This window comes from Anoplopoma fimbria, chromosome 11 (assembly GCF_027596085.1).
Source record: "Anoplopoma fimbria isolate UVic2021 breed Golden Eagle Sablefish chromosome 11, Afim_UVic_2022, whole genome shotgun sequence".
NCBI classification, from domain to species: domain Eukaryota; kingdom Metazoa; phylum Chordata; class Actinopteri; order Perciformes; family Anoplopomatidae; genus Anoplopoma; species Anoplopoma fimbria.
Window position 1 is genome coordinate 2,474,001 of NC_072459.1, and position 15,196 is coordinate 2,489,196.

General features: G+C 40.8%; 2 protein-coding genes across 2 annotated transcripts in view; one reads left to right on the forward strand and one right to left on the reverse strand.

Annotated features, from left to right (window-relative positions):
* Positions 1-6,509, forward strand: part of tufm (Tu translation elongation factor, mitochondrial) — a 6,710-nt gene extending 201 nt beyond the window's left edge. The window contains exons 2-10 of the mRNA XM_054607775.1: positions 609-655; positions 743-881; positions 3,096-3,262; positions 3,429-3,698; positions 3,855-3,987; positions 4,479-4,583; positions 4,755-4,906; positions 5,175-5,294; positions 5,403-6,509. Of these exons, the coding sequence (XP_054463750.1) occupies positions 609-655; positions 743-881; positions 3,096-3,262; positions 3,429-3,698; positions 3,855-3,987; positions 4,479-4,583; positions 4,755-4,906; positions 5,175-5,294; positions 5,403-5,573 (1,304 nt within the window). The 3' untranslated portion in view covers positions 5,574-6,509. The remainder of the gene's footprint in view (positions 1-608; positions 656-742; positions 882-3,095; positions 3,263-3,428; positions 3,699-3,854; positions 3,988-4,478; positions 4,584-4,754; positions 4,907-5,174; positions 5,295-5,402) is intronic.
* Positions 6,510-13,392: 6,883 nt separating this feature from the next.
* On the reverse strand, positions 13,393-14,679 carry kcnj12b (potassium inwardly rectifying channel subfamily J member 12b). Its single transcript, XM_054607338.1, has one exon. The coding sequence runs from the start codon at positions 14,673-14,675 to the stop codon at positions 13,407-13,409; it is 1,269 nt and encodes a 422-aa protein (XP_054463313.1). The 5' UTR covers positions 14,676-14,679; the 3' UTR covers positions 13,393-13,406.
* Between the last annotated feature and the right edge of the window lie 517 nt (positions 14,680-15,196).

Sequence of the window (15,196 nt, forward strand, 5' to 3'; positions counted from 1 at the left end):
CATAATATATCGTGAAATAAACGAGATGCTGCTGTTTCTCTACAAGGTCACGTTACCTGTGAGTTTGAGCTTGAATTACTTAATGTCTGATTTAAGGCTAAAATGGCTTCAAAAAAGTTTAAATTCATGTTTTTTGAAACTTGAACACATTGCATTAAAGGTCAAAAACACTACTACCATGTCAAATAATGAGCAATGATCATAATTGTCTTAAAGTCTTGGCTTTGTGTAGTTTAGATTGTGTGGTTGTTCAGTTTTTAATATATATTCTTAGATGTTATTATGATTAAATTAATTCATTTATTTGTTTTATTATTATATTTGATTATTGTGATTGTTTTACCCTGTGCAGCACCTTGATATTTAATTGTATTTTAAAGTGTGCTAAATAAATAAAATCCATTATTATTATTATTATTATTATTTACATTATTATTATTATTTACATTATTATTATTTTATTATTATTATTATTATTTACATTATTATTTACATTATTATTATTATTTATTATTATTATTATTATTTATTATTTATTATTTTAACATTATTATTATTATTATTACATTATTATTATTTACATTATTCTCATTTCACCCTCATCTCAGCCCTCCAGCTGTCTTCTCCAGGCCTCCTGCACAGCTCCTACAAGCTGGTGAGTGTGGACACAAGCTTGCAGTGTACAGACTGTTTAACGTGCATATGCATCTGTATAATTCCTGGTTTTGTCTTTGTCCTGCAGTGTGCTGTGCCTCTGAGTCGGAGGACCTTTGCTGCAGAGGCAAAGAAGACGTACAGCAGAGACAAACCCCATGTCAACATTGGAACAATTGGCCATGTTGATCACGGCAAGACGACCCTGACTGCAGCCATCACAAAAGGTAGAAACACTGACGTCCTGTCCTTACACCCTCACATCCTCTGTCCTTACACCCTCACATCCTCTGTCCTTACACCCTCACATCCTCTGTCCTTACACCCTCACATCCTCTGTCCTTACCCTCACATCCCTCACATCCTCTGTCCTTACACCCTCACATCCTCTGTCCTTACACCCTCACATCCTCTGTCCTTAGACCCTCACATCCTCTGTCCTTACACCCTCACATCCTCTGTCCTTAGACCCTCACATCCTCTGTCCTTACACCCTCACATCCTCTGTCCTTACACCCTCACATCCTCTGTCCTTAGACCCTCACATCCTCTGTCCTTAGACCCTCACATCCTCTGTCCTTACACCCTCACATCCTCACATCCTCTGTCCTTACACCCTAACATCCTCTGTCCTTAGACCCTCACATCCTCTGTCCTTACACCCTCACATCCTCTGTCCTTACACCCTCACATCCTCTGTCCTTACACCCTCACATCCCTCTGACCCTCACATCCCTAGACCCTCACATCCTCTGTCCTTACACCCTCACATCCTCTGTCCTTACACCCTCACATCCTCTGTCCTTAGACCCTCACATCCTCTGTCCTTCACATCCTCTGTCCTTAGACCCTCACATCCTCTGTCCTTAGACCCTCACATCCTCTGTCCTTAGACCCTCACATCCTCTGTCCTTACACCCTCACATCTGTCCTGTTCTGTCCACCCTCACATCCTCTGTCCTTACACCCTCACATCCTCTGTCCTTCACATCCTCTGTCCTTACACCCTCACATCCTCTGTCCTTACACCCTCACATCCTCTGTCCTTACACCCTCACATCCTCTGTCCTTAGACCCTCACATCCTCTGTCCTTAGACCCTCACATCCTCTGTCCTTACACCCTCACATCCTCTGTCCTTAGACCCTCACATCCTCTGTCCTTAGACCCTCACATCCTCTGTCACATCCTCTGTCCTTAGACCCTCACATCCTCTGTCCTTACACCCTCACACCCTCTGTCCTTACACCCTCACATCCTCTGTCCTTACACACCTGTCTGTCACCCTCACATCCTCTGTCCTTACACCCTCACATCCTCTGTCCTTAGACCCTCACATCCTCTGTCCTCACACCCTCTGTCCTTACCCTCACATCCTCTGTCCTTAGACCCTCACATCCTCTGTCCTCACATCCTCTGTCCTTACACCCTCACATCCTCTGTCCTTACACCCTCACATCCTCTGTCCTTAGACCCTCACATCCTCTGTCCTTACACCCTCACATCCTCTGTCCTTACACCCTCACATCCTCTGTCCTTAGACACTCACATCCTCTGTCCTTAGACCCTCACATCCTCTGTCCTTACACCCTCACATCCTCTGTCCTTACACCCTCACATCCTCTGTCCTTAGACCCTCACATCCTCTGTCCTTACACCCTCACATCCTCTGTCCTTACACCCTCACATCCTCTGTCCTTACACCCTCACATCCTCTGTCCTTAGACCCTCACATCCTCTGTCCTTACACCCTCACATCCTCTGTCCTTACACCCTCACATCGGCACAGAAAAAACCCTAAAAAAACCCTTAAACAGGGGGAGAAAAAAGGAAGAAACCTCTGGGAGAACGACAGAGGAGGGATCCTTCTCCCAGGATGGACAGAATGCAATAGATGTCATGTGTACAGAATGAACAGCATAACAGAGATACAACACATTCAATGTTTATGACATAAATGATTCATATAATAAGAGTAGTAAGCAGAGTAATGAAGGAAAAAAATTAAGACTACTTATAATAACAGCAGCAATTATTATAGTAGAATGATAATTATGAAATAGGGAATGGTAATAGTAATGTGACTAATAATAATAATGGAAGTAGCAGTGGGTGTCAGCCGGCTCACAGCAGGAGGCACGACTACGGTCCAGGTACCACAACGATTCATGGAAACCTGCAAAGCGAGAAAGTAAAAAGGGCTTCAGGGTGGAAGTAAAGATTATATGCGTAATGGTACAGGTAATAGTAATAGTAAGTGACTAGTAATAATAATGGTGGTAGCAGTTGGTGTCAGCGGTGCCATAGCAGGAGGAATTATTTGATTTGATCTAGAGACTTAAACTCCACTGATTTATGGCAAAAAGTCACTGCCTCATTTCTTGAGTGTTGTGAAACAAGAAATCAGAATTGTGACCTTGTTGTGTTTTTTTTGGTCCTCAGTTCTCGCTGACGCTGGTGGTGCGAACTTTAAAAAGTATGAAGAAATTGACAATGCCCCTGAGGAGAAGGCGAGAGGAATCACCATCAACGCCTCTCATGTAGAATACACCACAGCCAACAGACATTACGCTCACACGGACTGTCCTGGTCATGCCGACTACGTCAAGGTAATCTGCTTTAACGAAGCACCTGCGACCAACCTGGCAAAGAAAGTGCTGAACATGATGCAACTTTGTTATTTTAGCGGTTTAGAATCCTTGTTTTTCCTTTAGGATTTCAAGCTTAATTATGTACATAATCCCCTTTAAAACCTTGACCTCTTTTTTTTTTCAGAACATGATTACCGGCACCGCTCAGATGGACGGCTGCATCCTGGTGGTGGCGGCCACTGACGGCCAGATGCCTCAGACACGAGAGCATCTCCTGTTGGCCAGGCAGATTGGCGTCGAGCATGTGGTGGTTTTCATCAACAAGGCCGACGCCGTGGAGGACAAGGAGATGGTGGAGCTGGTGGAGATCGAGATCCGCGAGCTGCTCACAGAGTTTGGCTATGATGGCGAGAACACGCCTGTTGTGATAGGCTCAGCCCTCTGCGCCCTCGAGGTAAGGGGAACGCTGGCAGTCATCTGTCTCACAGTTTAGTTAATACTGTGCTGATCTGAGCTACTGATGAACTCACGGCCCTGTCAGTACATTTTGAGTCTCTGATGTGAAGCATCTTTATGTGAACTGACTGAAATCTTGTTTCCTCCATCTCAGAACAGAGAGCCGGAACTTGGTGTAAAGGCAGTGTTGAATCTTCTGGATATTGTGGATTCTTACATTCCTCTCCCCAAAAGACAGCTTGAAAAACCTTTTCTTCTGCCCATTGAAGGGGTTTATTCAATCCCAGGTATGAAAAAAATTCAAGAATGCAGCCCGTACACATTCATCTCAACACTGAACTGTAAGGCTAACAATTAAGGAAACTTATCGGCAGTATTAGTTACTTGTAATGAATTTATACAGTAGCAGTCAAAAGTTTGGACACACCTTCTCATTCAACTACTTTAAAGAATGTAAAATATAAAACATATTCTGGTTTGTTGAGCATTTGTTTGTTTACCACATAATTCCATATGTGTTCCTTCATAGTTTGGATGTCTTCAATATTAATCTACAATGTAGAAAAAAATAAAAATAAAGAAAAACCATTGAATGAGAAGGTGTGTCCAAACTTTTGACTGGTACTGTAACTTTTATGTAGTTCCCTGTGTTTAGTAGTGACATTTGACTGAATTGCACCGCTGGCTGTAAAATGCAGCATCTCAAAACAAGTCAGATGGTGCAGACTCTAAAAAGTGACTTGCTTTAAATTTGAGTCTTATCATTTGTGTCCTTCAGGCAGAGGTACTGTGGTGACCGGCACTATGGAGAGGGGCATCATCAAGAAAGGAGACGACTGTGAGTTTTTGGGCCACAATCGCAGCTTCAAGTCAGTGGTTACAGGTGAGAAAAAGGAAAAAGAAACTGTGCTGTTTACAAAGGCTTTCTGATCTAATAATGCTGTTGAGCATTAGTCGGAAACTGGAGAGTTCAAGGTTATGTTGTACTGTCTGATTTCTGGTGTATAAACATTACCCAAGAATTTCACCTTGCTGTTCTTCCTGTTTGGCTCAGGTGTTGAGATGTTCCACAAGTCTCTGGATCGGGCAGAAGCTGGAGATAACCTGGGCGCTCTGGTCCGAGGACTGAAGAGAGAGGACATAAGGAGGGGGATGGTGATGTGCAAACCAGGATCCATCTTGCCATACCAGAAATTCAAGGCGCAGGTCAGATAGCACAAAGTTGGAGTTGTTGTTGAATCATTGTGAAATATTTCTGAACTAATAATTTCTCAAATAACCTCAATGGCAAAAATTCAGAGGAGATTGGACAGAGGCATTAACATGACTGTAGATTATTGAATTATTGTATTGGCTTTTACATTTTTTGAGTTTTTGCTTTAAAAAAAATTCTAAATGAAATACATAACTCACTGTATCGAGTAACTTAAACACTGATGCATGTGTGGACGTGTTTGTGCTTCCTGTATTACAGGTGTATATTCTGAGTAAGGAGGAGGGAGGCAGACACAAACCGTTTATCACCAACTTCATGCCCGTCATGTTCTCTCTAACCTGGGACATGGCCTGCAGAGTCACTCTGCCCGAAGAAAAGGTTTGTGTTTCAACCTGTCAGTAAACAAATGTTGTTTTAAGATTGAATCCCAACAATATTTTGAAAGACGGTAATCATATCCTGTCTGTTGCTCTCGTCTTCGTTCAGGAAATGGTAATGCCAGGCGAGGACACCTCCTTGACGCTCACGCTGCGCCAGCCAATGATTCTGGAAAAGGGCCAGAGGTTCACCCTGAGAGACGGAAACAAGACCATCGGCACCGGCCTGGTCACAGACATCCTGTCGGTTAAAGATGAAGACCAGTTCAACTGGGGCTAAAGGGAATCTCTGCAGAGGACTGGGCTGGGGGAGGGAGATCCGGGGGTTCAGGGAGGGAGGGTGTGTGGTTATCGGTGTCTGGTCAAATTCTATAATTATAGAAATATACAAATAAAGTACATAAACCAATGCACAAACCTCAAACAGGAAAGGACTAAAATGAATTTGTGGCTCTGTTGTGCAGGTTCACCCAACCAAAATACATGAGATGTTTAGAACTGTCTTTATGTTAAAATGCCAGATAGTCAGAAATATGTGACGATATGTAATAAAATGTATTTAATAATACAATGCCTCTTTTGTTCGTTTGGTATTGGCTTTTGCTAACAAATTCAGTTTAACACAAAAGAACAAAATATTATGAATAAGAAATATATTTCTGTGTCACATTCGTACAGAATTGCAATGCATAAATCTGTAGGTTAGGACTAGAAAACATGTCAGTAGGAAAAACAGGTGTTTCTAGAAAGACTAACGATGGCTCTGCTCGTTTCAAAGCAGCATGAACAAAACAGGAACCTGAAATCAAAGCAGCTAATTTGAATTCAGCCATTATTGATTTCATTATTTACACCTGTTATTTTCCTACTCTGGCAAGTCAAAATGTCTTCTGTGTAAAAGACCTGTAAGATTTGCATGTTACAAGATCAATATGCCACATGAGGGCAGCAAAGAGGTGTTTCATTATTTGCTAAAGGAATATTAATTATCAATAATTAGAAAGTCAGTAAGAGCATGTCTCTCAACTATCCTTTTGAATGAGCTTCGGTGAAAACAACAAAACCCATAACTAAAAAGATACCTTTATTCTACAGCTTGTGGTTGATACATTTCTGAGTATCTGCTCAATTTGTTCTCTCGGTGTAAATGTTTTGAAATATTAAATAAACTCTGCTGATCTTTTCCTCGGGCATGGTGTCCTGAGAGGTGATGGCTTAAAAGTGGGGCTGGTCTTTCCCTCTCCTTTCATGCATGCAAGATCAAGAATTCCTTTTCAAAAATGTTTAAGATTTACTCAAACAGTGTACCAAGTATTGCACAAATAATAAAATATGTGATAATATTTCTATATTATGACTATTGTGAAATTGAATAATGAAATTAAGAAGTAAATATTCAGTTAAACAATTTAATCCACTAAATTCACCAAAGCAAAATGAGACCAAGCACACATCTCTAGATGGAGACGAACAGCATCGACCTGAGAGAGAAGTTCATGGCTGACATCGGACATCTTAACAAGTTCTAATAGTTTTGAAGGTATAGCGTCCTGTTGCAGATCATCTCAGCGTGATAATCCATGCTGACCATGTCGGTGTTTGTGTGCGCTGAATATTTGCTCGCTGGTTCTCCAGTTGCTCTGTGTTTGCTGTAGGTATTTGAGTACGTCCATCCCGTAATACAATCTGCCTGTTGCTGTAATAAAATACTGTATGTCTGCAGGAATCGAGGTTGGACTGCTAGTACTACTGAGTGATGTGCTCAGCTGGACCATGAATGTCTCCACGAGCAAAATAACGTAAAGAGATCTATGATCAGACAGCAAACACTTGTACATACTGGTGGTCATTCATACAGTACTGGTTTCAACTGTCTCTCTAAGATGATTCTGATAAACTAAATATGCACTTCATGTCGGTCACAATGCAGACATATCAAAGGCATTAGAAACGTCAGCAACATTAATAGTTTGATTGCTTAAATAAAGGGTATATAAATATAATATATTAAATAAATGTCATTATTATATTACTAATACTGATTCACTATTATTAAGCATCACTCTACAGTTGTAGCTTATTAAGTTAAAACTATTGTTATGTACTGATCAGGGTCATGAAATAAATCTTGCTGGTCATGAAATAAATCTTGCTGGTCATGACATTACGCGGGGGGAGAAATATCAAGTTGCAGAAAATGAAAATACTCAAGTAGGTTACAAATACTTCAAAAGTACTTGCGGTACTTGAGAATATGTGCTTAGTTCCAGCTATTTTTACACCATTGTTAAAAATGTTGAGGAATACATTATTATTTTCACCTAAAATGTCCCCTTGTATCTCTTTATGATCATATTATAGTGTGTTTTCACATTATATTGCATTTTTCATGTGATATATTATTTTGTGTACAATCAGACAACATTTTCTGCTTATTTTTTAGTACATTAATTTAAACATTCTGTTTTTAAAAGTAAAGAAAATTCACACGGTCGTCTTTGTGTAGCTTCACTTGAGACGGTTTCCTCTGATTCCTCTGTCACATGCTTCCAGTCAAGGCGGGTTTTGATCTTCCATTCACAAGTTCACTTCTCCAACCTTTGAGCTGTCAACACCCCTCAAAAGAATAACACGACACTGCCTTAGCTATCTGATTAAGCTGTGAACGGAACGGGAAACTGCAATATAATATCACGAAGATGCTAAGACTGGTTTCCTTGACTTGTTCTGTCCTGATGAGATGTCACGTTCCCGCTCCAAGGATGACAGAGTTCAAGGCTTGTGTCCAGCCAGTTTTTAACATGAACGCCAATTTCCCATCACACTGACCAAAAGCTCTTTACAACTTGATTACATTCCTGAAAGAAACACATTTATTAGCACCCAAAACATCCAACTGATGTTTTTTAGCTTATTAATGACAATAATTAACCACAGCAGAGTATGACTGTATTCAAACAATCACCAAGGTATATTTAACAGTTACCAGAAAGACATATACAGCTTTTGATCTACATGTTTTATCACTGAAATTATTGAAATGAGGAGCTTTGGTGCTTTATGGTCTGTCGGCCCTGACTGAAGATAAATATTAAGTGATGTTCATGTTTCCATCAGTTAAACAATCCAGTCAAAACAGAAAACAACACTTTTTTGTCAGTTAGTAAAAAGTTGAAACTTCAAATATGTAACATTTTCATCCATCTTTAGCCCTAAAGTGAAAAAAGTTTAAATGGTAAGTTAACAGAAAACACAGGAACAATATCATTCAAGTCTAAAATGCCTTGAGTTATGGCTTAAGGAGAGGAAGTGCAGCTGTTGCATCATGTTACTTTTCTTCCACCCTCCGCCTCCCTCTGGCAGCTGAGGGGGAAACCAGCAAAATATAGAACTGCTGCAATTAAGGCCAAATTTGCCTTTCAACAACCCACTCTGCATGTTGGAAGACTGACCCCTCCACAGCTTCTTCATCCTCCAACACTGCTGAGTGTGTGGGAAGCATCCCGCTCTATTCTCAGCGCTCCTTCCATCTCGCAGCACCTCTCAAAGGAAACAGCACTGTTAAAGAAAGAAAATTAGACTTGGGGCTCAACATATCTTCCTCAAAGTTAAATGCATGAAAGGGTAGAACAGTTTATTCTGTTAAATGCCACTGTGATGTGATTTGATGCCAGGATAACAGTTTAACATCTTGCACACCCACTCTGTAGCTCTGGAGCTGATAGGTCACATTAAATGGTAATTTAATAAAACCAGATCTGGGTAACATTATGCTTGGATAGACACACCACCAACACACAGAAACAGTGATATTCTATTTATATTTGCTCAATTTGCAGGACTTCTAAGCATTTCCCATCAGCAGAAACTGTGATCATGACTTTCAGTTATTGATTAGCTGTTTTTAAATCAACTAAGTCTTTAAGTCTGTGTGTGTGTGTGGGCTTGTGTGTGTGTGTGTGTGTGTGTGTGTGTGTGTGTGTGTGTGTGTGTGTGTGTGTGTGTGTGTGTGTGTGTGTGTGTGTGTGTGTGTTTGTGTGTGTGTGTGTGTGTGTGTTTGTGTGTGGGTGTTCATGTGTTTGGGTGTGCTTGTGTGCATGAGGTCTCTCTTCCAGTGTTCAAGGTTACTGGGCAGAGAAATCAATCTGGACTGCCAAGTCTTGTCCATACCTATGCAAAGACATGCCTGATTGGTTGCATAAGAGCGAATAAAAAAACTCTGACCCAAACCAGATACCTTGCCACCAAATCACAGTCATAAATTACAGTCCAGTCCTCCGTGTTTATCAAACAGCTCCCACTCTCCCTCCTTGCAGTATTTCTTGTCATGTCATTATACTTTGAAATGACTTGACAACAAATGAATCCAGGAGATGCTTATTGTAAAATAATCCTGCACGTTGTGTCGGTCTACCATGAAGTAAAAAGAAAACTGCTGGCTTTGTGAGATATTTTTATTGTGTTAATCGACAGCCGTTTTTTTAAATATGTCGGTCAATTTATATCTTGTTGTCTCACACAACAAGTTAAAACCCTTTGAGGAGAAAACAAAGTGCAACTCAGAGTCAAGATTGCTTTATGTGCATTTAGTGGAAGACAAGAAGAGGTCGTTCAATTCAGTAGATGTTATTTCAGTGCATCAAGCAACAACAGTATGTCCATTTTACTTGATTTGATCCAAAAATGTATGATATTAACACTGTTTTCTAAAGTAATGTATCATAACAAATTTTCTATTCAGCCAGAAACATCGTGAAACCCCAAATAATTATAATTTATTTACAACAGAAAAATGTACAAATTAGAGTTCTTCCATCCTACTAAACCTGCTCTTGGTTGAAATGGCAGTAGAACAACCATTTGTTTTCTGAAGCAAGACCATTCTGATATTTTCAGCACAAGTCAGCAAGATATAAATACAAATGTGTTGAAAATAGCTGAAATGGCAGTCAGGTGTATAAATTAACCCGCTTGGAGGTTTTTGCAGAGGGAAAACTAATTACCTCACCTGGGATAAGTCAAGAAGTGGTATACAGTCTGACCTTACATCTTTATTACCTGTTGTCCTATTAATATAAAAAAAAAAAAAAAAAGAGACTAACGCCTCTGGCCAAGGGCACAGAAGAACAACATAAACCATTAAAGAGCCATCAGTGGATTCAATACTAGAACCATATTCAACTAGAAAGGTGCACTCAGTAGAGTGCATATCTGCACCAGGTGTGTCTGCGACGACCAACACTGTATTATGTGATTGATGAACACAACCCACAATTGGCTAACCCCAGTCTAGACACCAATGGCCTGTAAGGCTTCATAAAACACATTTTCATTCAAAGTCAAAAACAACCTGCAATGTATGTAATAGTCTCAAAGTTTCTGTATAGAACACGTTATACAATCTTGCTAAAAACAAAATTAAACTCAAGCTGCCCCCTCGCTCAGCAGCTGCTGAGTGGTGGCGATGTTCTCAGCAGTGTGTGTGCTGTTAGTTCTGTTAGCCGTAAGCTGTTAGCCAAACACACCGTCCAAAGACAATAAAAGGGAGCAAACTGTGTCTCTGGGTGCAGAGAAGCGGCCGGGGTCGGTGATGGGCCGGTTAAGAGTTTGAGTGAGGAGTCAGCAGGCAGTCGATGGCAGTTTAAACAGGCAATAAAAGGAGTTTTGAGAAATCGTAAGTCACCACAACCACGAGATGTTCCTTGAGCATTCAGCAATAACTGGCCATACTAAATATTATGCAGTTTGCTGCAGCAGATTAGCCTTGGACAGACACAGAGGTGCACACTCACTCACGGAAGCTTGCACATAGGCGGGCGATAGCATGATTCTCCTGGCAGCGATGAATGTTTCAACCCAAGGTGTTTTTGGTTTTTCACGTGCAAAATAAGAGTAAAAAGAGTATGCAGAGTATGGTTTGATTTGTTTACACAGATTTCCAGGCATTTTCATTTCTTCACTAATTTCTTACTTATTCAAATTCAGTTTTTTTCATCTGTTGCATGGTTCAGATTTTTTTAAATTGTGGGATAAAAAGTATTACATTACAGAACATGTTAATATGGAAACATGTCCCATGAATATCTAAAACATTCAAGAATTATTTATATTTTGTCTTCATATTGACATTCAAGAACTTGAGGAGATATTCTCAGAACTGTATTCCATCAGGGGGATTTGGATTCTTCTGTTTTTCTGTGTTTATGTCCTGATGTTACAGAGACGGCTGAACTTTGAGGTTATTTGTCTTTGGTTATTTCTAACTTTTTTAGATTCTAACACGTCATGATGATGGCCTTTTGAACCTGCAGTAGCACATGTTGGAGGAAAAAGGTCTCATCCTTAAAATATAGTAAGTGTAATGATGTATTTTTATTTCCCTTTAGAATACATATCGCGACTGAGAAGAATTGACAAATGTTCTTCAGTTGACCATTTGCTAAAATCGGCAAATTCTGCAATCATAGCTTAGCAACAGTAACTAGGCTAAGCAGGCCTGACACGCTTTGTAATTCTTCAAATGTTGATGGTTGTGTTTTTTTTTTACCTTCTTCAAAATTCTGTTCAGCCCCCAAATTTGAGGGTGTAAGTTTCAAGGAGTATAACATCAGTAGGCTATAAGCTGTAGGTGGGATATTTTAACATATTGACCCATTTGACCTTGGGAAAAACATTGTTGAGAACATAAGACCCCTTGAAACGTTTCCTTAATGTGTCATTTAAAAAGGATGTTAAGCTGGGAAACATCCTGGGAGCATTAATGCACTCCTGTCCTGTCTTTCTGTTTATTGGATTTGGATTAGTTTACTCTTAAGCAATCCCAGCCGACATGAGCCTACATGAGATAGTGTTAGCGTTAGTCCTGATCATAAAAGCCTTTTCTTTTTGTTATGTTAAACCGGAGACAAACAGTAGTCTACTATTTGGAGATAAGATTAAACAAGCCTGTAAGCTTAATAGGGTTATGTTATAGATGTTATGAACATCTGCAATACAAAAACAATGCTGTTTCTTTATTTCCAAATATTCTACACGGATCATCAACTGGTTAGGATGCTAACTTTGTTGCCAGGGACCTGTTAGCTTCAGCCCCTTCATGATACCATGATGCATATTTGAGACCCTTTATTTCATTTGAAAATGTCAGCTTCAATAATTGATGAGTTAGCTGGAGATGGCTTTGGCAGCCAATTTATGATAATAAGCTAGTTAGCTTTAGGAAATGACAGTGAAAATAAATTGACGGTCGTCTGCTAGAAATGATAAGCCTGCTTTTGTCTTCTTCTGTCTGAAATCAAGAACACAGAACAGAACAGAACAGTTTGAGTGGCATAGCAACAGTAACCACGGTGAGCGAGGCTCAGCGAGCGCTCATTCATCGTCATTGTTCTTGCATCGTGTCTGCCAAACTGTCCATCGCCTCAGGTCAAATATGTCCCTCTGGTTGAAATGTAAAGACAGAGATAAATAATTTTCCTTTTTAATAAATGACGTATGATCACCATCAAGTGTGTGTTTCCCTTTTTGTGATGGGAATATTTAAAACTATACCTTGTAATGTGTTATAGTTACATGCATCATTTTATGATGTAGAATAGTCAGTGTTGTTGTTCATATAAGTTATATCATTAAGAGGAAAATCCACTGTTGATATTCACCGCTGTTTTTACCAAATTAAACTGGAGAAATATTCCCATGGTTTAGTTTTCTTAACATAATCTGCAAACTGTCAATGTCACTCAATTGCAAATTGTATAAACTGAGGACTGTGAACAGCACCTACAGATAGTCTCACTAAAACTATGAAACATTTCTTAAAACAATCATACAAAACTATGCTATTGTCATGCACTTTACTACTAGGATCATCTGCAGATTGAAACATGACAATTGTTTTGCATTTGACAACACTAAATAACCATCCCAGGAAAGCAAGAGTTAACCCAATGAGAAATGTGATGATGTTCATCCTGTCTTTTCTGTTTGAGATCAGTACTGCTGCTGCTCCTCCTTCACGGGTATCCTCATGTCAGTAGCGTGACAGTCATAGGTCTCATCACACGTTTGCATTGCTCTGCATCTAAAAGCAAATAAAACCAGCAACAGCAAAAGGTTAAATCTCAGATTCTCTACGGGATGACTTCTGATCACCTCCCTGCTCACTCACTAGCTCAGATGAACACTTCCTGTTTTCCTCTTTCTCCACATCTCCCTCCCCCTCCTCATCCTTGCTGATGAAGGCCAGCTCGTTCTCATAGCAGAAGGAGTTGGCGCCAGATGTTGGGAATTTCCTCTCCTCCATGTCCTTGGCACTGCATCTCGGGGTGGATGGTACTTCGAATGTTTTGTGAAAGTATGCGTAATCTATCCGGTACTGGCTCCTCTCCTGAAAGATGACGGGCTCAAAGCGGTGACCCCACAGGATTTCTGAGGAAAGGTAGGAGCTGCGTGCCTGCGTCGTCATGGCTGTGGCCTCCACCATGCCTTCAAGTATAATTACGATCTCAAAGTCAGATGTTGTGAGATCTTGTTTACTGATGCCAAACAGCGGACTCTCTTCATCAATCTCATGTATGACAGTAAGAGGTGCAACCAGAAACAGGCGGTCTGTGCCTTTGTCATAGCCTACGTTCATGTCAAGCTGATCCAATGGGATGTATTCGCCTTCCTCTGTGAATCGGGGCTTGACTAGCTGGGCTCGCACATGAGCTTCAACAATGTGACTCTTCCTCAGATTAGCAACCCTGAACATGAGGCACAGCTTCCCATCACGTAAAGCGATGACTGCGTTGTGGCTGAACAGAAGAGTCTCTGCCCGCTTTTTGGGCCTCGCCATCTTGGCCATGATGGCACCAATCATGAAGGCGTCGATGATGCAGCCCATGATGGACTGAAAGACCACCATGAAGACAGCGGCCGGGCATTCCTCCGTCACACAACGAGCACCGTACCCAATGGTTGTCTGGGTCTCAACAGAGAACAGGAAAGCTGCCACGAAGGTGTTGACCTGTGTGACACAAGGAACAAAACTGTCATCCCCTTCTGGATGGTCCATGTCACCGTGTAGGAGGCCGATGACCCAAAAACCCAAGCCAAATGTTAGCCAGGACACAACAAACGCCAGGGCGAATAGCAGGAACATGTATCGCCAGCGGATGTCGACACACGTTGTGAAAATGTCAGATATGTACCGCTGTGACTTCTCATCCATGTTTGAGAAATGGATGTTGCATTGGCCAGCCTTGCTGACGAACCGGCTGTGGTATTTGCGTCTGGTGTGAATCTTGCCATTGCCAAAGCTGCCCACAGCAGGCATGGTACTTAGTCTCAGGCCTTCTTCACAGGACACGAAGCTATGGTGGTGGGCCCTTCCCACACTCATGCCTCAGTGGGGCACAGCCAGTGGAGCTTCAGACTATCGACCCGGCTCATACAAATCTGACCAGGCTCACAGGAAGTGGACAGCTCCGCCCAGAACAGAGTCAGTGTCAGCTGGAAATGAGAGGTGAGGCACAAAAGTAGTTTCCTGTAAATGAAGAACAGGTGAAATATTAGTATACAACATAATCTATTTTCTGCCCACAATGTAATTTTGTACAATGTATGGATGTCCCCAGAAAAGTGGAAAATTAATGCATTTGCCTCTGTTTAAACAGATAATGAAGATGATCATACAGTAATGATTGCAATAGTACATTAACAATGTGTAACATCACACATTAAATACACCGGACAAACCCGATGAACATGATCTACATGGCATCTCAAATTTCCCTGTAAGCAGCTTCAATTTGAAATAAAACTTTCTTTACTTAAGAATATGACACATTCTCTATTTCTTTGTTACAGCACTTTATGACTATGTCTGACAACTAATACTTTTACACTTAGGACAGACTTTTG

Coding starts and splice junctions, on each gene's coding strand:
- kcnj12b (XM_054607338.1), bottom strand. CDS start 14,675: ATGAGTGTGGGAAGGGCCCACCACCATAGCTTCGTGTCCTGTGAAGAA.